Source organism: Magnolia sinica, chromosome 5 (genome assembly GCF_029962835.1).
Source record: "Magnolia sinica isolate HGM2019 chromosome 5, MsV1, whole genome shotgun sequence".
NCBI lineage: Eukaryota > Viridiplantae > Streptophyta > Magnoliopsida > Magnoliales > Magnoliaceae > Magnolia > Magnolia sinica.
Genome location: NC_080577.1, coordinates 6,061,056 through 6,087,664, shown reverse-complemented (window position 1 = coordinate 6,087,664; position 26,609 = coordinate 6,061,056). Strand labels below are relative to the sequence as shown.

General features: G+C 42.1%; 2 protein-coding genes across 3 annotated transcripts; one reads left to right on the top strand and one right to left on the bottom strand.

Moving 5' to 3' along the window:
* The first annotated feature begins 6,368 nt into the window (after nucleotides 1–6,368).
* On the top strand, nucleotides 6,369–7,620 carry LOC131245261 (protein E6-like). The gene has a single exon (XM_058244594.1). It carries the CDS (start codon nucleotides 6,426–6,428, stop codon nucleotides 7,383–7,385), a length of 960 nt encoding a protein of 319 aa, XP_058100577.1. The 5' UTR covers nucleotides 6,369–6,425; the 3' UTR covers nucleotides 7,386–7,620.
* A 4,820-nt stretch (nucleotides 7,621–12,440) lies between these two features.
* On the bottom strand, nucleotides 12,441–22,933 carry LOC131245260 (aspartate carbamoyltransferase 1, chloroplastic). Of its 2 annotated transcripts, XM_058244593.1 has the most exons (7): nucleotides 22,730–22,933; nucleotides 16,209–16,884; nucleotides 15,605–15,744; nucleotides 14,191–14,364; nucleotides 13,349–13,585; nucleotides 13,112–13,247; nucleotides 12,441–12,871 (listed from the first exon to the last, which is right to left on the bottom strand). In XM_058244593.1, exons 2-6 carry the CDS (start codon nucleotides 16,783–16,785, stop codon nucleotides 13,140–13,142), a joined length of 1,236 nt encoding a protein of 411 aa, XP_058100576.1. In that variant the 5' UTR covers nucleotides 16,786–16,884; nucleotides 22,730–22,933; the 3' UTR covers nucleotides 12,441–12,871; nucleotides 13,112–13,139. The 2 variants fall into 2 exon arrangements, with proteins under 2 accessions (XP_058100576.1, XP_058100575.1); XM_058244592.1 differs by lacking the exon at nucleotides 12,441–12,871 and having other exon boundaries at nucleotides 12,950–13,247; nucleotides 22,730–22,932.
* Between the last annotated feature and the right edge of the window lie 3,676 nt (nucleotides 22,934–26,609).

The following is a 26,609-nucleotide window of genomic DNA, read 5'->3' as shown; positions in this document are numbered from 1 at the left end:
ACATCAGTCACTTATAAGAGAATAGTATTAAAAAAAAAAAAAACTAAATCGGCAAAATCGATGAAGTATGGCCCACCTGAGTTTTTTGAGGAGTAGCTTTGGGCAATTTCTTTCATGCTGATGAGGATTGTATGGCATAAAAACACTGCGGTCGGCCCTACCTAAAAAACTAATGGTGGTGTAGCCTTCTAAACTGTTTCCTATGGTCGGTCGTACCTGAGTTTTGGATCATCATGATTCTCATATTCCAGGGTGTGAGGCAGCTTACCTGATAGATGGGGTGGATCCCACGAAGGTTCCACCCACATGGCGCTTGGTTAGCAAAAGTGTGCCTTCCGCAGTTGAGATAGGCCAATGGGGTCCTACCCATGGCTTTAAGAGTGGGATAGACTCGTCCGAGTTGACTCAGATTTTGGTGGTGCTGGATCCATTTTGATAACACGAGTCGCCTCCCAATCCCAAATCACCCCCAACTTGCATGAGTCGATACTTGACTCAGTGTGGAACTAGTGGATCCGAGTCTGCCGACTCTTAAAATCATGGTCTTACCCAAATACAATGAAATACGGGTAAGCAGTTGCAGACACAGCACATCTATTGGAGTTGTAGGATCCCGAGGATTTGAACTGTAGTGGGGGGTAGTAGTTCAGACCGTTGTTCTACAAATAAATGGTTCATACGACTACAACCGTCGACTGAAAGGAATCCAGAAATTGGTGAATGTTATCTTCCAATCCATAACATTTTTGGGTCATGATCAAGATTCATCATCAATGGTGGGACGGGACAAACCAATCAATGATCTTGATTACCTAACCATGGCCCTACTTGTCAGTACCGAAAACCCCGATTGATGTGCAGAGCCTCGAGTCGAGAATCCTATAATTCCTCCGTGTGGGGATCCATGTGCCTTAGGCACAGTCACGTGACTAGCATAGTAGAAAGGGGAATCCAATGGATTAGATGAAATCTCGTCCCTGGTTGCTTCTTGTCGTCGTAAAAGGGAAAATCGAACATTAGCAGCAAGGGTCGTGAATTATGAGCGACCTCTCTTCTGACAGTGTGAAGTCGCTATTAAGAGATCCGTGCGTACGGTACACGTGCCAGAGATCCAGTCCATTCATCTGGTTAGGGTGATTGTGAGCACGCTGTGTGCCAAAAATCAGGGTAGTACACTCTCAAGTAGGAGGACGATAACATACGTTCGAAACTTATGGTAGTTACCATGTGTTCGAGCTGCATGGGGCCTACCGTTATGTGTGAGTGCCATCCAACCCGTTCATTATATGCCCCCAATATCAGCCCTAAATTCCAATATCCAGCCTCATCCATGCATAACTCGGGTGGGCCACACCAAAGGGAAAAATGGTGGACATTGGGGAAGGAGATAACCATCATAGAAACATCAAATGAAATGTGGGGTCCACCATATTGTGTATTTTTCATCCAACCCATTCATAAGGTGAGACCCACCTGATGAAAGGACACACCAAAACTCAGGTGGGCTTCACTGAATATATATAGGTTTTAGGTGTGATTGCAAAATACTCCCCATTGTGTGTCCCACCTGAGGTTTGGATATGATTATTCTTGGTATGTACGGTGAATATGAGGCAAACTAAATTGACGGTTTGGGATCAACAAAAACATTACCAGTGGGCCCACACGGTTTGAACATTCGAACGCATGTGATCACTGGACTTCTCATATAAGTTTGACCTGTTTGGTTACTATGACAGTTATTTTCAGTCCATGGAATGGAATGATCATGGTGTATCTTGCGTGATAAACGTACCGGATGTTTGACACGTGTCAGACGCACGGTATCCTATCTCTCTTTCACCCTCACCCTAGAGGCTGCTCACAGTCACAGCCCTAACGAGAAAAGCATTTGCCTTGTATTCCGTTCAATTGAAGCAACCTCCCATCAGTTACGTGACTGACAATCATGCCCATAAAATCAAATTAATAGTGGGCCACCTTAGAAAATAATGGACAACCACTCAAAACCTCCAATTTCAAATGGTGGCCTACCTGATGATTTGGACTAAATTGATAGGATATCCTAGTGGCGTGACCATTCTAAATGGTTTGGATGACACACACGTACTAAAGTTGGCCTGCACCCCTGCAACAACTGGTGCATGTAGAAAAGGGTGTAAAATGATCTACTGCTCAAATATAACTACGTTGTTTGCAGACGGGATTTCTTGAAAGAGAGGACAGGTAAATGTTGGATTCAGTCCGTGGGGCCCACCTTGATACATGTGCTGTATATCCACTCTGTCCATCCGTTTTTTTCCAGCTCCTTTTAAATGATAGCCCAAAACTGAAGCAGATCCAAATCTCAGGTGGACCACATCACAGGCAATAGTGGTGTTTGCTTGTGGGCCAGAAAAGATTTGGATCAAGCTCGTATTTGTATTTTGCATTCATCTAAGTCTGTTTTAACTTATTTGGATGACAAATAAACATTACTGTGGGCCTTAGGAAGTTTTTAAAGCATCAATGTTTCCTAGTGTGGTCCACCTAAGATTTGGATCTGCATTAGTTTTGGGCCCACGTCCTAAAATGAGCTGGATAAACGGATGGACGGCGTAGATATACAACACATACATCAAGGTGAGCCCCAAGGTCACGACCTGATTGAATCGGGGTAGGCAGATATACTAACCCTTTTAACCCTTACCGACTCGAGGATATACTCGGGTACTCTGTTTGTAGCTCGTACGCCTGGGACCACTTTCATTTCAAGAGTTAGGCGCCGGACAGACCATGGCCTAGCTGCCAGCTTTTGGTGAACGTGGACCACTTCACCCTTTTTTTGACCATCTATTAACAGGACACAAATCAAACGGTTATCATTGTCTTATTGAGGAGATTTTCAGAGCCATGGCCCATCCGTGTGGGACCCTAACAGACCAATGGTCTGGATCACTGGAATATAGGCCCTAATCATAAGAACCAAAGACGCATATGTACGGTGCGAAGATGGAGGGGAGCCGTATAATTCCTTCCGCACATCACGCCGTAACATTTCAACGAACTAACACCGAAGAAAAAGCAGACTGACAATTGAAAAGCAGCCGATTGATGGGTCAACCGTTTCAGTTAACAATTGTCATTTGAAAAATAAAATAAAGAGTGATATCTACACCCATCCGATTGATAGCTCACCCCATTCCATCCACTCTAGGCAAGAAAATCTGAAAACGAGTGTACACGCACGCATCTTTGCATCAAACGCGCCCCGCGTCCGGCTCAGCTTGGGGGACACAGTTTGGCTAGTGACTCCAACACCAACCAGCTATCTGATGTCAACGCTACGTGGCCCCACCATGATTATCTTTTTTATCCACGCCATCCATACATTTTTCCAGCTCATTTTAGGACATGTACCCAAAAATGAGGTAGATTCAAATCTCAGGTGGACCACACCACGAGAAAACAGTACTGACTGAATGTCCACCATTTAAAACTTCCTAGGGCCGACTGTAATGTTTATTTTCCATCACGGAAACCTGGATGAAGTAAAAAAAACAAATATTAGCTTGATCCAAAACTTCTGTGGCCTCAAAAAGTTTTCAACGGGTAAGTGTTCAATCCCCACTGTTTCCTATAGTGTGGTCCACCTGAGATTTGGATCTACCTCATTTTTGGGTCCCTTCCCTAAAATGATATGGGAAAATGAATGGATGGCGTGGATAAAACACATACATCATGGTGTGGCCTACGAACTTTGACAGAAGCTAGCTGGGTCCCCAGCCAAACCGCGTCCCAGCTGAGGACCCTAATGGCTGATTGAGTGGACGATCTAGCAGGTTCCGCAATGGATTAAGAATCCCACAACTGTCAGACGCTGACGTTTGATGGAGAGAAAAGGAAGGAAAGATTGGGTCCATGTTTGAGGGGAAATCCAGACCGCTGAGCTTGAGTAGTCCATCAACAGCAGAGCCCTTGAGAACCTAGGTTGATGAACTCTTTTCCCCACTTAGTTATGTGGACCCATCATACTTTGAATTCCAAGGGCGATGGATGGGTTGCCGTAGATGCACGCAAACCATTAGGTAGTGGCTATGTAATGAAGTACACCGAAATTATCATGTGGCCCACCTGATTATTAAGACTGATGTCTCTACCTGCTTTGCATGCCATTGATCTGATGGTTAGGATTAACATATTACTCTCTTTTTTTAGAAATAATGCTATACGATTAGGATGATGATAGAAATGGACGGTTCAGATCAATTATTTGATTATCTACGTGTCTATAATTAACTGCTTGCATCACGGGCCATTGCCCACCTACATCACTTGTGTAATTATAAAATCTTGTCCAAAGGGATATACCGCGGATGGATAGTTTTTGAAAATTTAAAAAAAAAATGACAGCAATTATAAAATCTTGTCTATCATATTTCATCAATTTAACTGGATGAATGTTTGGCTATTAACTATTTTCATCTCACACCATCGCTTGAAGGCCATCTTTCAGATGGATATGCTAATTGGATATTTATAAATTTGGAGAAACCAACCCTACAAAGTAAGGAAAGCTAGATGGACGGACCCGATTGATTCATTTTCCTGCCACTTGTACTCTGGGGAGTTGGTTCTACCCTTCACCGGTTCTACCGAATGCGTAAAAGGTCAAGAAGCCTTCTGTCTATTTTACACCGCTACTCCACAGGATGAAAAGGGACTCTCATTCTGTCCTCCTTTTTGACTAGAAACAAAAGTCCAGTGTGCGTCTTTCACGGTCCACTAATTTTGTGGCAATCCACACAGTAGATGTAGCACATGTGACAGCCTACTTAGGCCATCCAAATGGGCCCCTTAAATCACTCTAATCTAACAATCTTACCCATCCAACTGTTGTCTAGAAAATGGACACTTAAAACTGAAATACTCAGCCGTCGAAATTATCAGAGGGAAAATTAGAACGGTTAGGATCGTTTTCATCGATGTAATTTTCAGGGCATGCTCTATCCACAAGGGATCCACGATTTCAACGGTCTGGATTGATGTGAATACATGCCAGGTGTACAGCTTATGAGAGGTGGTTTGCCATGGGACACGCTCAGGGAGGACATGCAGCGTGCACAAAGTGCTATTATTTTCTGGTCCCACTTCCCACAATCCCCGCATCATCAGCCGCGCACGTTAGAAAATTTGGCAAAAGCATGCCTACAGATTACTCGAATTCTTTTGCCGACTCCTCCATCACCTAACGAATTCACTCCGCCTATGTCGCTCCAGTGGGGCCCACTTGTCAGATGATCGAAGTCGTCCATGTCCTAGATTCGGTACTTCAAGGGCCATCTAAGGACACTTTAATAAGCTGAAACAGATGATTCTTAACTATTACCAATTGTAGATGTACGTATGGCTCACATTAAAATCTAAAAATCAAAGGTCAGGATCATCTTTTAAGGGAAATTAATAGATCCTAGTTCATTTATGATGTCACAGAGAATATGGTCAGTTCAGATCACCCGACCATCTCTTCATATTGGGCACCACTGGGCCACATGCTGTCGATCCTGGCAATAGGTACTCTGATCTACAAGCCTGTCTAAAAAGAGGACCGGTTGGTGATCTAACAATCTTAGCCGCACACGTGGACCCTTCATGGTGATCTAGCCATTTGTAGAGTTAGTTATGGACAGGACACCGTCTAAATATTGCATCAGTGGGACGCACTACAGAGAGAAATGTACAATAATGCCTAAAACCAACACATTCCCTTTTTCTAGCCCAACTAAATGTTGAAATGGCTTGATCTTAGGTGTGTTCCTTCATACTGGTGGGACACACGTGATGAATGGATTGGATGGCTTATAAACGACCCTGCGGATCCCACATTCAATCTGGAAGTTTCTATGGTGGTGTCCCATTTTATTCCTCCGTGTGGCTCACCTGAGTTGAGGATGTGGCTGGATTTCGGCATTTAGCCCCAAAATTGGAGGACGCGCCTACTGGACGGGTTAGATGGCATTTACACATCACGGTGGGCTCCACACAACTCCAACAAGATATGTGAGCATTTCCTATTTTTGATCCAACCATCTATTTGCAGTCGCAGGCCACTGAAAATATATTAAGGATTATCTAATGGACATGAGCTTGGCGTGGGGGGGTTGGATGAACGGTTCTAATCCATAAGGATAGAGACTTCGTGAATGGTGGAATTAGTGTGGGCCACAAGTTAGTTTGCCATCATCACCGACCACATTTTCTTTTACGTGCCCTTCTAAGGGCCCCGCCCCACCCATCACCTATACTCTAATTGTCACTTTCCACCCCCCAAGAAAATTGTGAGAGAGGGAGAGAAAGAATCCTTCTATATAAGGTGTGGATGATCACATCTCTCCTTCACTTCACTGCAACCTTTCTCTCTTTCTCTCACTCTCTTTTTCTCACCCATGGCTACCTTTCCAAAACCCCTCCTTTCCCTCATTCTCCTCATCCTCATCTCCTCCCTCCAAATTCAAGCGAGGGATAGCCAGTTCTTCGGCAAGGTATCCCGCTACAACACCGTTCAAGAAACAGAATCCGTAGAAAAACAAGTCCCCACCCCAAAACAAGAAGATGTCATCCCGCAAAGCCGACATGGTTATGGCCTCTACGGCCATGACTCTGAAAAATTCACCCCCACCACAACCAACTCCAATTCAGAGTTCAATACTGTAAACTCTCCATCAAAATTCTCAACTGAAGAGTACAATGGTAGCAACTCACCATCCAAGTACTCTACTGAGGAATACCCAAATGACCAAACCTACAAGAACAAAGAGTCCACCACCACCTACCCCAACAGCCAGTACGAAAACGAACAAACGTACAAGAACAAAGAGTCCACCACCAGCTACCCCAACACCGAGTTCGAAAACGAGCAGCGCTACAAGAACAAAGAGTTCACCAACAGCTACCCCAACAGCCAGTATGAAAACGAGCAAAGCTACAAGAACAAAGAGTCCACCACCAGCTACCCCAACAGCCAGTACGAAAACGAGCAACGCTACAAGAACAAAGAGTCCACCACCAGCTACCCCAACAGCCAGTACGAAAACGAGCAACGCTACAAGAACAAAGAGTCCACCACCAGCTACCCCAACAACCAGCAGTACGGCATGAGCGACACCAGATTCCTGGAGCATGGAAAGTACTACTACAACGTCAACGCCAACGATAATTACCGAAATGGGTATGTTTCTGGGAAGGGAATTAATCAGGGGTACGAGTCCTCCACGGACGTCGATCCTAAGAATAAGTACAATAACAGAGGTTATTATGGTAATAATGAGAATGCCTATGAGTATAACAATTCCATGGAAGGGCAACAAAACCGTGAAGACGAAAATGAAGAGGAGTTTCTACCATAGATTGTTCGGTCCATGATCAAGCATACAAAGGAATGGAAATGATATTTGAAGAATTAGTTCATCATCAAACTTAAATTATGGGGAGTATTTATCATTAGATCTTTTAAAGTTTAAGTTATGGAGGATGTTTGTTTTGTGATTTTGATTGCACTCGTATGGTTTTTTTTTTTTTTTTTTTTGCAATGTATTTGCATTTAGTGGTGGAAAATCTAATAAAATGTATACTTTGAAATCATTTAGTATTATTTTTATCTCTTATTTAGAAATAATCTGATGTAGCGGCTGTATTATTATAAGTTAGGATACATACAGCTACTTTTTTTTTTTACAGCCAATGTAGATTATTTTATCTGTAGAAAAGGTGGGCCACGCCATGAAGATTCCTGATACGAAAATCAGGTCAATATACATATGGATGGACAGATGTTAGTAGCAATGGAGAGTTGTACTAGTATGGCCCACCCAATGAGTGGAGCGGCCTGATTTTCTAGGATCACGTTTTGGATGGATAGGATAATATGATATCTACCCATGGTGGGGGGAAATGGTTTGATGTATCTTATAGTTTCAGGGATTTCTAATCTTGAAGGGTGTTGTAATTCTGAGGTTTACTAATTCCACACATATGGCGCACGTGCAAGATCTGAGCTTTAGATGTAACTTGAAAATGCTTAGATTTTGTCCCTCTAAGGATCTGCTGTTTTACTCTTCAGGTGGGCCACAAAGTGCAGAAGTGAATTAATGGGTTTTTAAAATATTTTCTAATTGTTTATTTGTTTTGCGAGCTATGGGCGATTTGAGGTGTGAAATGACCAACCTAAACAGTGTACCCACTTGATGGAAATATCCCATCTCACATCTGTGTTCTATATTAGCACGTGTGCCTGAATGTGGATGGAAGATGTCACACACGTGTGGAAGTTGAAAACCTCTATAATTCGTTTCTATTCATTTATTTTATAATATTTTGCGGTCCCAATTAAGAGATCTCAACAACCGAAAGGAATGGAGGAAAGAAGGTAGAAATGATGGGGTGAGCTGTTTTTCATCATGCCTCTTCTTTTCCATGGGTGTTTTTCCCTTCTTAGCCATAATTACAGGGCCCCGTCGTGTAATTTTGCCTCCACCTCCACACCTAGGGTTGGACCTGCCTTAGTCTCTTAAATTAACCATGGCAATTTATCCTAATCAAGCTAAAAAGATCCTAACCCTAGCCTTGCAAGGCTGGGCAGGTGAGCTGACTTCAATTTAAGAATTTTCTTTAAGATATCATCCACTCATAACAAGTCTCATCATAAGCAATTTAGATATCATGGACTACTGGGTGTGGTTTTGCCCACCACTCTTAAGGGTAGAGCTAGCTCGAACCACCTGCAGTCTACTAAGACCTGGCCCTGGCCCTAATCAGACTAGAACGTCCTTAACCCTACTTTTATAGGGCAGGCTAGGTCTAGGGCACCCGTTTAAAAATGGCCAAATGTATGAAATAGTTCAAATTTAAGAATTTTCTTTAGATATCAGCCATCCACAACAAATCTCAATCATGCGCACTTTAGATCATTCCAAATAAGATCCCAAGTTCAACAAGCACCTATAAACTACAACTGTACCTCAAATAAGAGCCACTCACAAATGTCTTTAAATTATTCATTTATTTTATATAAAGAGACCCACTTGAGGATTGGACCCGACCAACAAGCCAGACCGTTTGTTATTGCTAGGGTCCCGCCCTAAATTTCAAGCCCAAGCTCTGGGCTCTGATCATGCGGATTGCAGCCATCTGATTGTGCCAATTTGATTTGGACTCATGAGGTTTTCACCATCCATACAGTGCTCCAGCAATCAGATGGTTAGGATCATCCAACCAGTGCACTTGTGTTACTCATGGGAGGCCCATGATTCAGACGGTCCATGGTGAACGGTCATAATGGTTCAGTCAATGATGACAAATGCACACCGTAGTCGGTCCCTAAAAATAAATGCCTGTGCGCACTCATCATGCCGGAAAGAAAGGGAGCACAGGAAAATGATAACAGCTATTGTACTACGCTTTTTCTTCCTCTTTTTTCCTTCCTTTCCCGTTGCTCAACCAACAAGTTTCCACCATCAAACTGTCTCCCATTGGTGGAAACAGTGGGACCTACGTGCACCGATTTACTTACTCCTGTGAATGAAAAGTGCACCTACTCGATGATATTCACCCCCTCACACGTGCCAACGTGTAGGAAATGTGACAAGAAGCTTCTCATCAGAGATTTCCTGGGTTCAAAGTCAGGCCGGTCTACTCATGTGGTGGGCCTTTTATCGAGCGTGGATTTTAGACTCGATGACTCTGTGACTCATCCGGTCTAGCCTGACTCGTCTGAGCGATTCATGTTGTCAAACCAGGTCAGGCCTAACCGAATCTGAGTGGATTCAGATGAATCGCATCCAACTCATCCGAGTTATCGATTCATGTAGGTGCATGACACGACCATGCTAGCTAATTGGACCCACGAATGGTTTGGATCATGTACAGGACCGCAGTCAACCTGGGCAGTTCTTCAGCGGGTTGGTGGGCCTGGACAAAGTTGCAGAAGTACGTTTTTCCATGGGCCTAGGTATGGGTTTTTTGGTAATTGGCTAGGCATAGTTGGACTTTCAATGAACCAGCCCAGGGTACCTTAGGACCTGTTTGATTTTTGAAGTAAATGGTAATTACATGGTAAATAAGTAATAATTACTTACTAGGGAATTACCCCATCATTTCCTGCGCCTATGTCGATGTCTTAGCTTTTTGGCCTTAAAATCAAGGACGGCTGCCAAATGAATATAGGCTCACTGTGATGTATATGATATACCAATACAGCCTGATTTAGGCCATGAACCCAAAAATGAGGCAGATCCAAAGCTCCAGTGGACCACACCACAGGAAACAGTGGAAATTGAATGCTTGCCGTATAAAAATTTATGTGGCCCGTAAAAGTTTTGGCTAAAGCTGATATTTGTGTTTACCCCTTATCAATGTTTTTATGACCTCATGAACAGGTTAGATGACAAATAAACATTAATGTGGGCCCAATAAACAAAATAACTTTTAATGGCGGACGTTTAAGGCCATTATTTCCTATGATATGGGCCACTTGAGTATTGCATTTGTCTCAATTTTGGACTTAGGCCCTAAAATCTACTAATAAAACAGATGGACAGTGTGGATATGTCATGCACATCACAGTGGGGTCCACAAATGCAAGTTAGCTTTTTTGGACCAATCTTCGAGAAGAAAATGCATTTGAAATTTCAAACAGGGGAAAAGGTAATAATGACCTTTTTTAAGGGTATTTCCCTATTCCCTCAAAATCAAAAAGGTCCTTAGGTCCTTATTCTATAATCAATGAAAGTTGTAAATTAGAATATTCATTTTGTTCATGGACCTCTTTTTTTATTGTTAATTAAAGATAGAGCGGGGCACCAAGTCGAGTCGGACCGAGTTAGGGCTGACTTGACTCGATCCGGTTTTGAAATAGGCCTAACCTGAATTCGATCTGACTCGATACCGAGTCCAGCATGCCTAACTCAATCTGAGTTCGGTCTAGCCCGGACTGATCCGGACTGAATCCGATCCGGTCAGAAGTACTGAGTCGGATCGAGTTGGCACCGAGTCGGATTGAAAGATGCGGGAGGGAGGGAGTGGGGAGGAGAGGAGAGAGAGGAGGAGGAGGAGGAGGGTGATAGTGGTGGCCGGTCGGTGGTTGTCGGGCTTGGAAGAGAAAGAGGACAAGGATGAGGGAGAGAGGGAGGGAGAGGAGGAGGAGGGTGATGGAAGTGGGTGGTTGCCGGGCTTGGAAGAGGAGGATGAGGGAGGGAGAAAAAAAGGTTGAGATCGAGTTGGGGTAGGATTAGAGAGAGTAGGGTCAAGTTATTGGGTGACTTGAACTCGACTCGGTTAGAGTTCAGATTGGGCGAAGCTTACTTGGTTCAGACCGACTCACCCATTCAGTTCGGGTCGAGTCGGATCGGACCAAGTTGGACGAGTTGAGTTAGCCGGAACGGGTCGTCCCGTGCCCACCTTTAATTAAAGACAATGTGTACTTGGAATTTTTCTAAAACTCTTTTCAAGCTTATCTAAGATAGCATAAGACCATGTGCTCTGGGAGCTCATTAATTTAAACCTTGAACTAAAATATTTTGATTGCTTGTGTCAAAACTCACTTGCAAGTCTTATACTTAACCCAAACTCACTTGTAAGTTTTATACTTAACCCAGACTCGACCATGAACTCAACCCATGAGATCAATGGGTTAGGTCTAGTACAAGAGGACCCATATCTGAACCATTAAATAAAGGAGCTGTCATTTTATTTTATTTTTCACTTGGACCCAACCATATATGGCCAAAATTCCGACCCGATTATGAAATGGATCGACCCATTTGCGCCCCTTAGATCTGCCAACCTTCATTCAGATTCAGTCATTCTCCCAGTTTGCATCTGCTCCCCTTAGGATTTATATGGACGTGCTCTCTTTGCACAACATGAGCATGTTTCCGTTTCTGAGAAGTGAGGCTCACAGTTTGGTAAAATCCAAACCATTGTTCTGTTGCTCAAGTGAACTGAATTGCAAGCATTCAGTTTAACTAGGAGAAATGTTAAGTATTGTTAATATACTTGTTTCATGATGTTGTTTATTTGTAGTCATGGGTTGGTAGAATCCTGTTCTATGCCCAAAATAGGTCTTGTTTACAGACATAATCCACTGCAAGGATAGAAGTCTGTTATGCCTAGATACACCCATATGGCAAGGCACCATTTTTAACTACGGATATAGATTAAGCAGCTATTGATCAGACAATCATCTATCAAAGAAAAATTTTCCATGGTAAGGACAACCACATGAACGGTCCATGGCATGTGTGGCTGAAGATTGGTGAAATTTCTGCTTTCTAAGGACACATATCTCATTTATTTGAGAGAGTTGATACTCCTAGAAACCATCAATGACATATTAATGGATAACAACCCAAAATTACGCTAACAAACAATCCTAAAAATCTAATCAGAGAACTGCCAACAAATACTTAATACTGAATTGGACCTCTTTTGTTGCTGAATTTCTAGAATGCATGGATCATAACATTCTAGAGCACGGCCACAGATACCATTAGGTGAGCTCATTATTCAAAAGACCATCTGTTTTGGTCTAATTACCTAGGGTTACTTGTGGGGAGGCGGGATGGGAGAATAGATCATCATCATCTAAGCCTTATTCCAATTAACTGGGGACAGCTATACAAATCCCTTTCTACCATACCATATCCTCAGTTAAACTGTCGGTCATCAAATCTTTTCTCACTACTCCCACCCATGTCCTTTTTGCGCCTTCCCCTTGTCCTTCTTCTCATGGATGGGAGAATAGATCATTTTTTTTTCTTTTTCTTTTCTTTCCCAAATCAGGTTTTTGTACACCAACTGCAGATTCTTTTCGGTACACAATCAGCCAAAATGCTTCCTACAATAGACATCATGTTTTATATCGAGTAGATTGTGTGGTTGCACAAGAAAAATGAAAAGGACAAACAAATAACACTGAAACCCAACTGATTCTCGCAGATTCTTTTCAACTATAATTTCATTTACCCATTATTAAAATGGCTTGGTAAGCGTTAATTAGCATAGCTTACTATCAAAATTCCACGCTTCTCACACTTCTTTCTACGAACATAAGATCAGTGAGCATTCATTAACTTACCAAAATTTCGAGGATGTCATCAACGACCTCACCAGCCAAGAAGTAAAAGCTTCAAAAGAGCCATACGAATGTAGAGACCATTCTTCGCTTGTCTAAAATATGCAGCTCTTGGGTCAGCATCCACATCCACAGTTATCTGCAAAACATACAACATAGTGAAAATTCCAATCTCGATGTCAGAAAAGGGCAACCATGATGTTTTTTTACAACATGCAGATGTTCTGTTTATCCACTAACCTCATCGAGCCTTGGGAGGGGATGCATGATTACAGCATGCTCCTGCATGACATTCAACACTTTCTTATCCACAATGTACTTCCCTCGGGCTTCCTCATACAAATGAGTTCTCTCACCGAATCTTTCCCGTTGGATACGCGTCTGATAGACCACGTCACATTTAGAAGCCACTTCCATCAGGTCTGCACTTTCTTCCCATTTGACCCCCTTTGATGTAAGATAGTCTTTTATGTCATCCTATCAAAAGCAGCAAGAGGCAAGAATTCAATTTTTACATGCTTCTCTTGCAGAGGTTAGCTTGAATACATCCCAACATATTGCAATGTGATATGTCAGGACTTTAGCCATTGTAATTGGTTTTTTTTTTTTCTTTTTTTTTCACAAGGACCCAACACTTTTATGTAGTAAGTCTCCCTTGGATGGAGGATGCCTAAAGATTTTTATCAGATTGCATATTCCAACCCATTGATTACACAAAGGCTATGCCGACCATCCATTGTCAAAGCAAAAGAACCAAAAAAATTTCAAATGGTTGAAATAATCCAACATAAGAGGTTTTTTTCTTTTCTTTTCTATTTTTGGTTGTATATCCATTATACAAATTGAGCCTCATTATATAAATGGTTTGGATCATTGGAAGACGATACAGATTCAAAGGTTAAAGTCCCAATGCATTGCATTTCAATACTTTGGGATGTATTCAAGCAAACACCTCTCTTGCAATGTATGGGAAGTATGAAACCAAACTATTATTTCAAAGATATATAATGGAAAACCGACCAAGCTTGCATTGAATGAAAGCACTAAAATTCAACTCTAGAAATGGTGTTGGGGCACTGTACCTTCATCTTCACTACATCTGGAGCAACAAAGTAGATCTTCACATCCCTGTACTTGGCAAGTAAGTAAGCCAGTGATCGAACTGTCCTTCCGTTAGCAAGATCTCCCACCAGACCCACAGTAATGGCATCCAGCTTGCCTATCTCTCTTCCAATTGTATATACATCCAAAAGAGCCTGTACACAAATGAAAAAGGTGGTCATGATTTGATGAACATGGCTTAGTACAATATCTCTAGTCCCAGAAAAGGTTCATGGCAAAGAAAATAATTAAACTTCAAATTATTGGATTTTCTCTAAACATGTAGCATTGTATGGGCAACCAACAACTGCTAAAGGAAATGCTGACTGGATTTAACAATATGTCAAAGTAACCTTATCACCACAACTGCATAATACCCATTAGCATTTTCTTTATCAGTTGTTGTAATACCTATTAGCAAATTCAGTGTTCAAAATATCAGTATCACTACAAGTTTTGCTGGCCAGGGATACAGAAACAACATCGATATCGCAGATAACCGGAAATGCGGGAAAACATGGGGAAAATGGTAGAATTTTCAGTGAAACTTTAGGAGATGCTAAAGTAAACATATTTGCATAGTTAGGAACAAAAGTTTGCAAAAAGAATGTATACACAGTAAGTTTCCATTTACTGAGGGCTTAAAAGCTTGTGTTGTCATAAGAAACAGTCTAACCATCCAATCATCCATCCAAACATCCATCAAGATTGCAGAATATAGGCAACTCATGATATTTTGCCAAAAAATCATCAATAACTAGAAAGGAAACAAAAGATTGTGGTCTTGATATCACGCATGTTGCGATAACAATAATATTGAGATATTATCAATATTAGCAACAACAAATTGAAAACTGCATACAACAATGTGCTCATAAAAAAATGAAATAGATTTTTTTTTACTAAACAAACTCTCTGTGGTATCTCTATGTTAGCAATATTATTGAAATATCGCTGATACACTTGTGATGCAAGTGTTACCTAGAATTTACGCATTCGAAAATATTAAGGATACTGATACATTGGTGATATAAGCAACCCCTAGAATTTACACAATTGAAAATATTGGCGATATCAATACGTTGGCGATACTTAGAGATACATTGTTGATGCCTGTAATTTCTAATAAGTGTTATCGGTATCGTTACCAGTGTTATCGGTATCGCCAAGCTGGAGATAACAATAATATCGGAGATATTTCAATAATATCGGAGATATTTCAATAATATCAGAGATAATTCAAACAATGTTAGCAATGCACCTGAAACTTGTCGTGGAAACTGAAGGCTATCTAAAGATGAATCCGCATGTGGCTAGTTTAGTAATTCTGGCATGTAATTGTGATAACTATCCTTGCTAGAGAACTCAGATATTAAGCACCATTTTTTTTAATACCTGCGTTGGATGTTGTCCTGGACCATCACCAGCATTAATGACAGGAATGCTAGCTGTTGCCGCTGCTCTTCTGGCAGCACCACTCTCAAAGTGCCTCATGACAATGATATCCGAATATCCTTCAACAGTTCTTATTGTGTCTGCACATCAAACCAACTTGAGAAGAAGATACAGTAATTGCCTCCAATATGAGAAATTATAAAGTTTCTTATATATCAAGATGAATACAGGATCCAGATGCTCCCAGTCAACATTTGTGGGGCAAGGCATCATCATCTAGGTTATTGATTGGATGAGTTACACAGTGGATGGGGATACCCAAACAATTTTCAGATGAGAAGATCCTAGCCGTGCAATCCTGACCTTTTCCCTGGAAATTGCTAATTCTCTTATCTTCTACTTGCATGCCATGGATTGAAGAGCAGTGATTTTCCAATCTGGAAGATTTTGGGGGTGTCCCGATCCACACTGGGGTCCATCAGATCAATGGGATGGATAAGTGAACCATGATCCCATGCAGGACGCTGTACATATCCTAATGCATGAGGCCCCTATAATCCTCCAATATTCAGCTAAAAAAGTATGAACTAAAAATGAAAGATACCTTCAAGTGTCTCTCCTTTTGCGGCTGATGAGAACTCACGTGCATTTTCTGTTGTCAAGACTTCCCCGCCCAGCCGCTTCATGGCGGATTCAAAGGACAGCCTAGTCCTCGTTGAAGGCTCATAAAAGAGAGTAGCCATGAGATAGCCCTTCAATATCTGACTTCTGGGAGAGTTCTTCTCGATATTCTCCATCTCACGAGCCACTTCAAATATAGCATTCAAAATATATCTATCAAACTGCTGAGCCTCAATAACATCATCAAGTTGAAACTTTTCTCCGACCGAAAACAAAGTGGAGTTTTCAATGTCCAATGAATAGCATCGACTGTCACTCAATAACATCTTTCCATCTCGTTCCTTTGATGGAAAGGGAATCCGATATGCCGAGTTAGTAGGTATGGAAAATGATTTAGGAAGAATGGGATGCTTGAACATGATACTTGAATAGGAACGTAAAAGCTCTTGCTGGCATCCCTGAGGGAATTTGGCCATGGAGAAGCATTCTGGTTTCGATACAAGCATGCCACTTGGCATAATAGGCTTAATAACACATGTAGAAAGAGAAGATAAGGTCATTGTGCTAAGCTGAATTAAGAGGTTTTCTTTTGAGTTCCTTGAATGCCGTTAATTCCACTTTGATATGATGAATAGAGCTTCAATATTGCAAAGAAACAACTGCAAAATATCAAATTACCATGATATGATTAGCACAAGTTTGATGCTTACTGGTTTGAAGGGAAAATGAATTGAAACTTGAGTTTAACAACACCAGGATTTGATTGGGGTGACTGTTGGCAGTGTAGCAGCTCTACTTGGATATGTGGACTGTTAGTCTGGAGCTAAATTTCACATAGTTATCTTATGTCAATTTAGGTTTTACCGGTGACACACTGTAGGAGTTTGTCCATGAGTTGTGTAAGGTTTCATTGGGACTTTAGATTGTTCATAGGGGCTTTTGTTCTTTAAGTTTTAAGGCTCTACCTATACTTCTCTTTCTTTCCAATAAAATTTTATCTTACCTAGCCAAAAAAAAAAAAAAAAATCGCTCGAAAATCTTAACCGTACGATCATAGTTTTTTTTTTTTTTTTGGGTCAAAATGCAGACAACCAATCAAACAGCTGATATCAACTGATGAAGGAGATTTCAGCAACATGCACAATCTGTAAATGGGTGCACCATATGAACTTCACACTTTGCGTGTTTGTTTCCCTTGCATTCTGCTTTCCTTTTTCCAATAAATTACTGTTTCTTCTAAAAGAAAGACGACCCTAAAGGTGTGTGTGGCTGTAGTATTGAATTGAATAGCCCCAAGATGGTCACTCATCCCCGAGATCCCTAACAACACCACAAACCCGGTGACTCTTAAGCACCCTCGAGATCGTGAGGAAACTCGGAGAGCTGTGAGGTACAGGAAAGCTTCAAGGTCGCGGAACAGTCACCCGAAACATAGATGTTCCTGCTCCTCTTGTGTTGTCTCAAGGGATAAGGTTGGTGCTTAGTCATCATGCAATCCCTCTATTCACTCTAGACGGTCAAAGGAAGCTCCACAGACTCTTAAGGAGTTGGAGGGAGATTTCATCTGGGATTTTGCTACTCACAGGAAAAGACTGGAGGTGGAGAGAGGGTCGGATGGACCTCGGTCCTGGAAGAACAAAGGTAAGCAAGTGGTGGTAGAGGCCAATGGTGTGCAAGAGGAGGATGTTTGTTCCAGGGTTTCTGTTCTAATCCTCGATGGTGAGCATCAAGGCAAGGAGGTGATTCAGACCGACTTAAATCGGGAGATGAGCTTTGGGGTCTAGATCCTAGCAAGTAAAGGTCGAAAGAAAGGGAAACATCTGTCGCAAGTACAAGGTAAGAATCCCTTGAGAGAGCTTCTAGTTCCAACTCTCTTAGTTGATAACTTCCCTGAGGAGTGGATAGACATTCACTCTATGTGTGTCTTTCAAAAGTTTAGTAAGGTTATGGAAGTTGTTATCCCTAGAGTCAACGGATCTGACTCTATTAGAAGTTTTGCCTTTATTAAGATGGAGGAAGACGAGAATCTGCTTAGGGCCATCAAAGGCCTTCATGGTCGAAGCTTCTATGGTAGATCTTTGAGGGTTCATGTAGCACATTTTGAGCCTAAGACGGTTAATCAAGAGATGAGGGTGACGAAGCCTGTGCATCCAAGTAGTCCCCCTTTCCCAAAGGGCACCTCCCCCTTCGCCCCCTCCCAGTCATCCTCTACCCCCAGCTTCTCTCCTCTCGTGCAGGTTTGGCAGTAGGGGACACCCTTGTTGTGGGACCTAGGATTTCTTTTAATGAAGCTCTTCTAGGGTCTCCCCTTCATCTCCCTCAGGAGCTTGGCACCCCCGTCTCTTCATCCCCAATTACCCCTCCCTACTCCATCCCTGGGATGAGGATAACTCGCCAGTGGTGCATGTCAACCCGAATCTACTACCTAAAGCTTGGGAGGCTCTCTACTAGTTTTTCTGCATCAAGGCTATTCCTGAACGACATTGCCATTTGGTTCCTTTTTTTTCTACAACATGAGTCCTAGAGAGGTCCTTGTTAGATATCTTAGTCCATCTTCTGTTTGGGTTTCTCTTCACTCTATGGAGGACATAGAAAGGGTGATCTCTATTGGTCTTTGTTGTCGTGTTGGTCCATTGGAATCTATCTGCAAGTGGTTGGATTGATCATGTTTTGGGTCTTCTGATGTCTAGTTTCTATTTCCAAGCATCCCTCTTGAGTTGTGGTATGTTGAGTTTTTCATGTTCGTCGAGGTCATGTGTAGGTGAGGTGGTTCTCATAAATCTAGCGATTGTGCTTTGGGAAGAGCTCTGTTCAGCCAAAATATGCATTAAAGTTAAGAAGACAAAGGTGGTGTCGTAGTTCATCACAATCAAGATTGGAGAGAAATTGATCCAAGTCAAGGTAATTCATGAAGATGAAGGTTAGTGGTCGCCTATAGGTGGTTGTGGGGGTTAGTGTCTTTGTTCGTCCTCTACCTCCATTCACCCCTATTGTTGATGATGATGATGGTGTTCCATTCTCCTGCTCCCAGGGTATTCCAAGTTTGGAGTGCCTGCCTAGTGCGGCATGTGGAGCAAACAAAGCGTGTGGGCATGGTGTGCCATAAAGGTCGTTACAAGGCCATAAAGACCGTTACGTAAAGATAATGGTGGCAACCGTTACACGTTACGGGGTCGTAATGGTTGTAACACCGTTATGAAAAAAATGGCCTATAACAGCAAAAAACGGCCAATTATGCTCCCTGTAAAGACTGTAATGGTTTGTTACTATGCAAATATAGGTTTTTCGAGGGGGAAAAAAAATCAACATTACGAGGGCAGATACAGTTTTTTTGGCTTTTTCTTTCAATAAAAGAAAAAAATAAAGAGAGAGAGAGAGAGACCGTTATGAGGGCCATAACAGTCGTTACAACCCATGTCATAAAGGTAATAGTGGTGGCTCTTATGGCCATCGTTACCGTTACAGAATACCTTGCATGTGGGCCTTCTAGGTTTCCCGCCGAATTGAGTGTTGTAGATGAGACCACGAGTTCGGTTGGAGCAGGTGACACACCATTGATCCGTGTGACTCCTGCCCCCTTGTCAATTATGCATCTTAAGCCACAACCAGACTCTCCTCCTTCCTTGGGCACTTTTGATCTTGCAAGAATATCCCCTCCATCCGATCCAAAGGGCTATGCTGATAAACAACCTTGTTGGATCCTATTGAAGTCCTCTTCATACTAACGGGCCCTCAAAATCAAGAGCTCTCTCAGGCAGAGAGATCAACTCGTGGCAAGAGCTGCCTAATGTTTTTCCGATTGCCTCTAGAGTCGGCAACGCCTCGTCTCTTTGTGGAGATATCTCAGCCGCTCGATATCTGCCACAGGGTCTCAATCCGTCAATCTCTGATAGACACTTGCACTCCCTCCCCCCTCGATTTGAAATCAGGCCCTATTAAGGTGTCATGTGTCTCATCCTTGCAAGTAGAGGGACTTAATGCTCTAGTGCTCGAGGTGGGTCCTTCCTATCGTCTAATGGAAGCCCCTCTCATTGATTCTTCTCTGGAGAGGGAGATGGAGAACGTTACTGTTTCTCTGTCTGTGTCCTTTGGTTGTAGTGTTGGCTCTCTTCCTACTACGTATTTAGGCCTTTCCCTTTGTGTGGGGAAACCAACTTTGCATCTATGGGATAAAATCACAAAGTGCATGGAAAGAAAGCTCTCCTCATGAAAGAGAAAACTTCTATCTCTGGGAGGCAAGTTCACCCTCATTAAAACCTCTCTTTCTAACCTGCACTAATATTATGTCTTTGTTTGCTTGCCCTAAGTCAATCATTGCTCGAATTGATAAACCACGGAGAGACTTTCTGTGGTAAGGGGACTCTTTCTCTAGAAAGTTCCCCTCATTGAACTGGAAGGAGGTTTGCCCCCCTATGCAGGGGAGGGGCTGGAGTTAGGCTTCTTGATTTGGTCAATGAGGCTCTCCTAGGTAAATGGATTTGGAGGTTTGCTTTGGAAAATTCCAGTTTATGGAGGTCTGTTATTGCAGTTAAATATGGTCTACCCTTGGTTGTTGGAAGACTAAACCTTCCTCTCTCTCTATCAGTTGTCTTTTTCTGTGGAAAGGAATTCTTGAATTGGCCCCGAAAGACTTTTTTGAGATTAGGTTTGATTTAGGTAAGGGTGATAGACTCAAATTTAGGAAGGACCCCTGGTGTGGGTCCCCATCCCTTAAGTCCTCCTTCCCATCTTTAGCTTCCCTAAGCTCTGTTAAGGACATTTCAATGGTGGACTATTTTTTGGGGACCGGAGAAGATGGTATTTGGATCCCTCCACTTCAGAGGAATCTCTCCAACGAGGAATTTATGGATCTCACATCTCTTCTCTCTCGGTTGCAAGTTTTGTTCCGTTCTCCCGAAGAGGAAGATGTCCCCACCTGGAATTTGGCAAGCTTGGGAGTATTCTCAATTCAATCATTTTATAGGCATCTTGCTTCGTTTGATTCTTTGAGAGCCTTCTGCCATATGGGGATGGTCTAGTCTTATGGGGTCCATCTTAAAGTGGCAGCCTTCACTTGGCTTGTTGTAAAAAACTGTGTTTCACTATTGATAATCTCCAGAAAAGGGACATGGTTCTGCCCAACGCGCACAGCCACTGTCTCCAAGATGAAGACTTCATTAATCATCTCCTCATTCATTGATGTTTTTCCTCAGAGATTTGGGGCCGAGTGTTTCAGATGGCTGGGATTTCCTGGGTGCTACCACAAGTCGTGGATGGTCTCTTCCAATTGTGGCATGCTGAAGATGGAGATCTTCTAGGTAGAAAGAAGCGGCAAATCATTTTTCTTTTTGTTCTCTAGTCTATTTGGCTTGAGAGGAACAATCAATGTTTCTGGAATTGAGATCTTCTCTCGCCAAGGTGTATAGCAGAGTCCTTCATTTGTTCAAGGATTGAGCGCCATAAATTGTTGGGGTCTTCTTGGGGTTAGCCAGTTGTGGGGCTGGCTGTTGTATAGTTTTTGCTCTTCCTTTTGGGTTTTTTTTTTTTTTTTTTTTTTTTGCTTGCTTGCTTCTTTCGTTTTGTTCTAATTTGTATGTGTGTGTTTTGTTTTTGGTGGTTTAATAAATTTCATCTTTCAAAAAAAAAATTTGCAAATCAGATAAAATAACGAAGAGAAATGTTCCAATGCACAAAGCACAAAGCAGAATAAGTTATAATGTTCCTAGTTGTATTGGGACACCTAGACAGTCAATTCATTCATCCAGGCTGTTCACTATGTCCAAACACATGTTTCTTGGGCCAACATGCAAACATCACACCAAACCTGACAGATATTAACCATTGATCAATGGCCTTTAATGTGGACAGTCCAGGATTGCTTACACAAAATAGGTCTAACCAACAATTTGATCAATCTATTTGTTAGGTCTCATCATGGATTCGCTTATGATTCTAAGGAATCAGTTTTGTTAGACAACCGTAGCCATCCCATCCAGAGCTTGGAAAAAGGATGGCTAAAGAAAACAAGGAAAAATCAAGGATGGATTAGATCATCCAAATGAAGGATGGATTAGATCGTCCAATCAGTGTGACTTTTGCATGATGGCTAAAGAAAATAAGGCCAAATCAAGGATGGATTAGATCATCCAAATGAAGGATGTATTGGATCATCCGATCAGTGTGACTTTTGCATGATTGCTAAAGATAACAAGGCCAAATCAAGGATGGATTAGATCATCCAATCAGTGTGACTTTTGCATGGTAGTCCATGAAACGTGTTCTGTACTTAATAGACGGTTCAGATTGATAGATTGGACTGTAGCACTGGACCCGTGCGACCAGGAGCCCTGTAACTCATAGTGCTCTGAGAGAACTGGAGCATTTCACAATAAATAAATAAATAAAAATAATAATGAGATTGTATGGTTTGAATTGCGAACCAAGAATGCATTTTCTGTGGTATTGAGTTCAATTTCAATTCACAATAAATAGAAAATTAATAAAAATAAAATAAAATAACATTACCTTCCATTTCTCCCTCTTTCTTATTCTTTCCCCCAAAAGGTAGAATCGCGAACAATGGACAGAGCAAGATGGAGAGGAGGAGATGGACGGAGAGAGGGGATTAGGGTTTTGATAGAGGTGGGGGATACCAGAGAGAGAGAACGCGAGCGAGCTTCTGTGCGTGGAAAATGACAAAACTGCCCGTGGGCGGTGGGCGCGGATTGGTTACTACGCCCATGACCTATTTAAGAGACGGACGCTAATGTCGGGTCTCCGTGGGGCCACTGTCATCTATATATTTTATGCAGGCCGTCCATCTATTTTAAAAGATCATTTTATGGCGTAATCCCAAAAAACTAAACAGATCGAAGGCTCAGGTGGAACAAACCACATGAAGCAGTGGGAATTTAAAGCCTACTATTGAAAGCTTCTTGGGGAAGCAGAAGTTTGAATCAATCTAATATTTATGTTTTCCATTAATACATGCTTACGTGACTTTTGAGCAGGTTTGGATAGAAAATAACGGCAGTCCTTTAGAAGTTTTCAACTGTGGTATGGTCTAACGTAGACCCTTTCGGCTAATACTCTAAAATAATTTTTCAAATAAATGAACGGCGTGGATGAAACATATAAATCAAGATGACCTAACAAAGCCCTCAACATGACCATCCGTGTATAGCTAAGTATCGGTGGAGTAGTACCCAATGAGAAATTTAGCCTGTCGCTTTCTCCATCTTATCATATGATGTAATAGAAAATCAGACAGGAACTAAAGTTAGCCGCAGCATAGGAAACATTAAAAGAGAGGACAGAGGGAAATGCCTACCTTTGAATCCTTCCCTGGTTCCACGATGATGTCTATATGCATACAAACCGTTCAAAAGGTGATCACCACTAAGATGAATTGTGGCCTGATTCAAAACTTTTATGCCAGGTTAATACCAACTGTTTCCTTTCAGATTTACCTTCTGGATCATGTTCTGAAATGAACGGACAAAACAGATGTACGGATTGATTTCTCACAAACATCAGGGTGAGCCAATGATAATAATGCATGGTTGAAACTTTCCTCTAGCCCGTTGTGATGTTTATTTGCTATCCAATCTCTTAATAAGGTCACGTGAACCTGAATGAAGGTAAAACACAAACATCATTTCTCCAAAAATTCTATGACCCTGAGAATTTTTGTAAATGATAATTGTTTAATACCCATTGTGTGGTTCACTTCAGCCTTGGATCTGTCTCATTTTTTGCCTTATACCTTGAAATAATATGGAAAAATGAATGAACAGTGTAAATAAAACCCATGCATTACAGTGGCTCCCATAGGCTCAGCCTGCGCCATCTCGAGATATGTAGGGTAATAACCAATCCGCGTAAGTTCTGTTGGGCCACATAGATTTTTCTTCTGAACTCCTCTGTCCATCAGTTTTTCAATATTTTCGATGTGGTCACAAAAATTAGACAGATGCAAGATTCAAGTAGACCACACCACACCACATAAACAACAGTGATCGACGGCCTATCATTGAAACCTAATTGGGCACCACAAAAGGTTTGAATTCAAATAATATTAATAGTTCACTACATCCCGATGAACGGATTGGATGACGTATAAAGATCACAGTGAGCCCTAGAAGGGTATCAATTATCCACGTCTTCGTCATACCATTTCCCGCTGTGCTCGCTTTAACGGTGGATATACCTCGTTTGTGAACTAACGTCCTAACATGATATAATAAAACTGATGGACGGAATGGATCTAGTATGTTCATATCTGTGGGCCCCATAGGTCTTGGGATACACGAGATGTCACGCCCCAAACCCGAAAATCGGATTCATAGGAATCGCGATCGCCGAATCTGGTGCCGACAGCCTCCGTAGTACCCCATTCTCGGCTCCTAGCGTTCATACGCCAGATTCCGATCCTGGGATCCTACAAGGAGGATTTTTTTTTTCCAATGTACATTTAACTCGTAATAAGCATAATCACAAGTATACCCAAATTACAAAGACAACATCATCATCACATATCCACTAATATAAACATTTGAATACAATACTGAAAGAAAAATACATAAATAAAAAAAATCAAGCTCCAGAGGACTGCTACACGCTCCAAGCTCAACACTGCTGCAACCTATCATCATCTGCACGCATCTATCGTGCATAAGCTTATAGAAAGCTTAGAGGGTGGTGTAAGTGTGTGCACAAGGTAAGTGCCAAGTATTCAATACGATGCCATTATCATACAAACTGGAAATACCGGTAATCCACAAATCGTACAATATCGGAATACTAGCAAGATCATAAATTATTTAAATAAGCAGAAATACTGACAAGAGCAGGAATTATCAGAGTAAACAGAAATACTCACAAGATCATAAATCATACGATAACAGAGTAAGCGGAAATACGAACAAGTCCATGAGCCAATCAATATCAGAATACACAGTATATAACAGCTATGCAAACGAGGAGTCATAAAGAGCCAAATATCAAATGCCAAGAATGCAATGGAGTATATAATTCCTTATGTGTTCACAAATATGTCAGTCATATCTAGACCATATAAATGCAGAAGCACAGTAACCCAAAATGTCATATGCCGCGGATGTAATGCAATATGTGGTGCGAATGGAATGAACATGCTGGAGTATGAAGTCGGGATGGTAGTACGTAGTATCGCAGGCTATGGGGTCCATCACAAGGGACTTCTATCCAAACCAGTCTCATACCTAAATTTGGATAGTCAGACTCAATGTGGTAAACTCCTGATCTCAGGTTAGTCGCGCGCCCCAACCGAAATCATGGTCATTGCGAAGGCACACGTAACAACTAGTTGCGTACCACCAACCCGAGTAGATAGTGAATGAATGAATGCATGAATGAGTATGCAACTCCTACTCACTAGATCCACATATCAGTACAGTTCATCTCTGGGATCATCACCAGAGTTTAGTACACTCCAAATGACACTGTCGCTCTCCCAGCCGCACAGTCCAAGTGAGCGTAAGAAACCTCACTATCCGCCTGACCAATAGTCTGTCAATACCTATCCGGCATGTCGATAGCGGACCCATTCACGAGCTGGTCAAACTCAGCCTAGTATTGCCCCTTACCCTCGGGCGGGTAAGGCCACACCCCCTCCCAACCGACCACGATACAGTGGGAGACGCGGCCTCCTGGTATTCGGCACTCGGGCGCTCATGCATCCACTCGGTCTCGACGTTGGGGCGTCTCCTGGCCACGAAGGTTTAGGGATTTTCACCCAAGGACATCTATGGCGCCCGTATGCTAGAACCAAACATTTTCGGTGTCCCATTTGGCCATCCACGATATGCCTGTGGAGGCTACGACCCTGATGTCGCTAGGGCGTACGGTAATCATAATGCGAGATGCATGAGTCATACAATCCAATCATGCATCAATCCTACGCACACCGCGTGCTCATGTGAGATAACCTCCGCCTATCAGGGAGTCTCATAACATGCTCAATGACATATGCAATGATCAACCACATCTCATAACAAACATGCAGATGATGCATATGGGCATGTATCATGATGCTATGCTGTCACATACTCATAATCGGTATCAATAACCGGCATCGACCATCAATCACAACAATGTAGACATTTAACCAACATTGTCCCCAAAGGAATAGTGGACCCATGGCCAAACAGATAATGGGCCCACAGCCTTACATAAAGGCTTAATATACAACACAATGAGCATTATTCAAGGGACACACATACGCAATAAGTGGGCCCTGCTCATGGGCCTCAAATACATGACATATGGGCCCTACACATGAGTCTCGAATACATCAAATAGGTCATGTATCATGGGCCTAATACACATCACAATGAGCCTTATTACGTAGACCTCCTATTCGTAT

Coding starts and splice junctions, on each gene's coding strand:
- LOC131245260 (XM_058244593.1), bottom strand. CDS start 16,785: ATGACCTTATCTTCTCTTTCTACATGTGTTATTAAGCCTATTATGCCA. Junction 15,745..16,208: donor AAAAGGAGAGACACTTGAAG/GTATCTTTCATT, acceptor TTTGATGTGCAG/ACACAATAAGAACTGTTGAA. Junction 13,248..13,348: donor CCCTCCCAAGGCTCGATGAG/GTTAGTGGATAA, acceptor TATGTTTTGCAG/ATAACTGTGGATGTGGATGC.
- LOC131245261 (XM_058244594.1), top strand. CDS start 6,426: ATGGCTACCTTTCCAAAACCCCTCCTTTCCCTCATTCTCCTCATCCTC.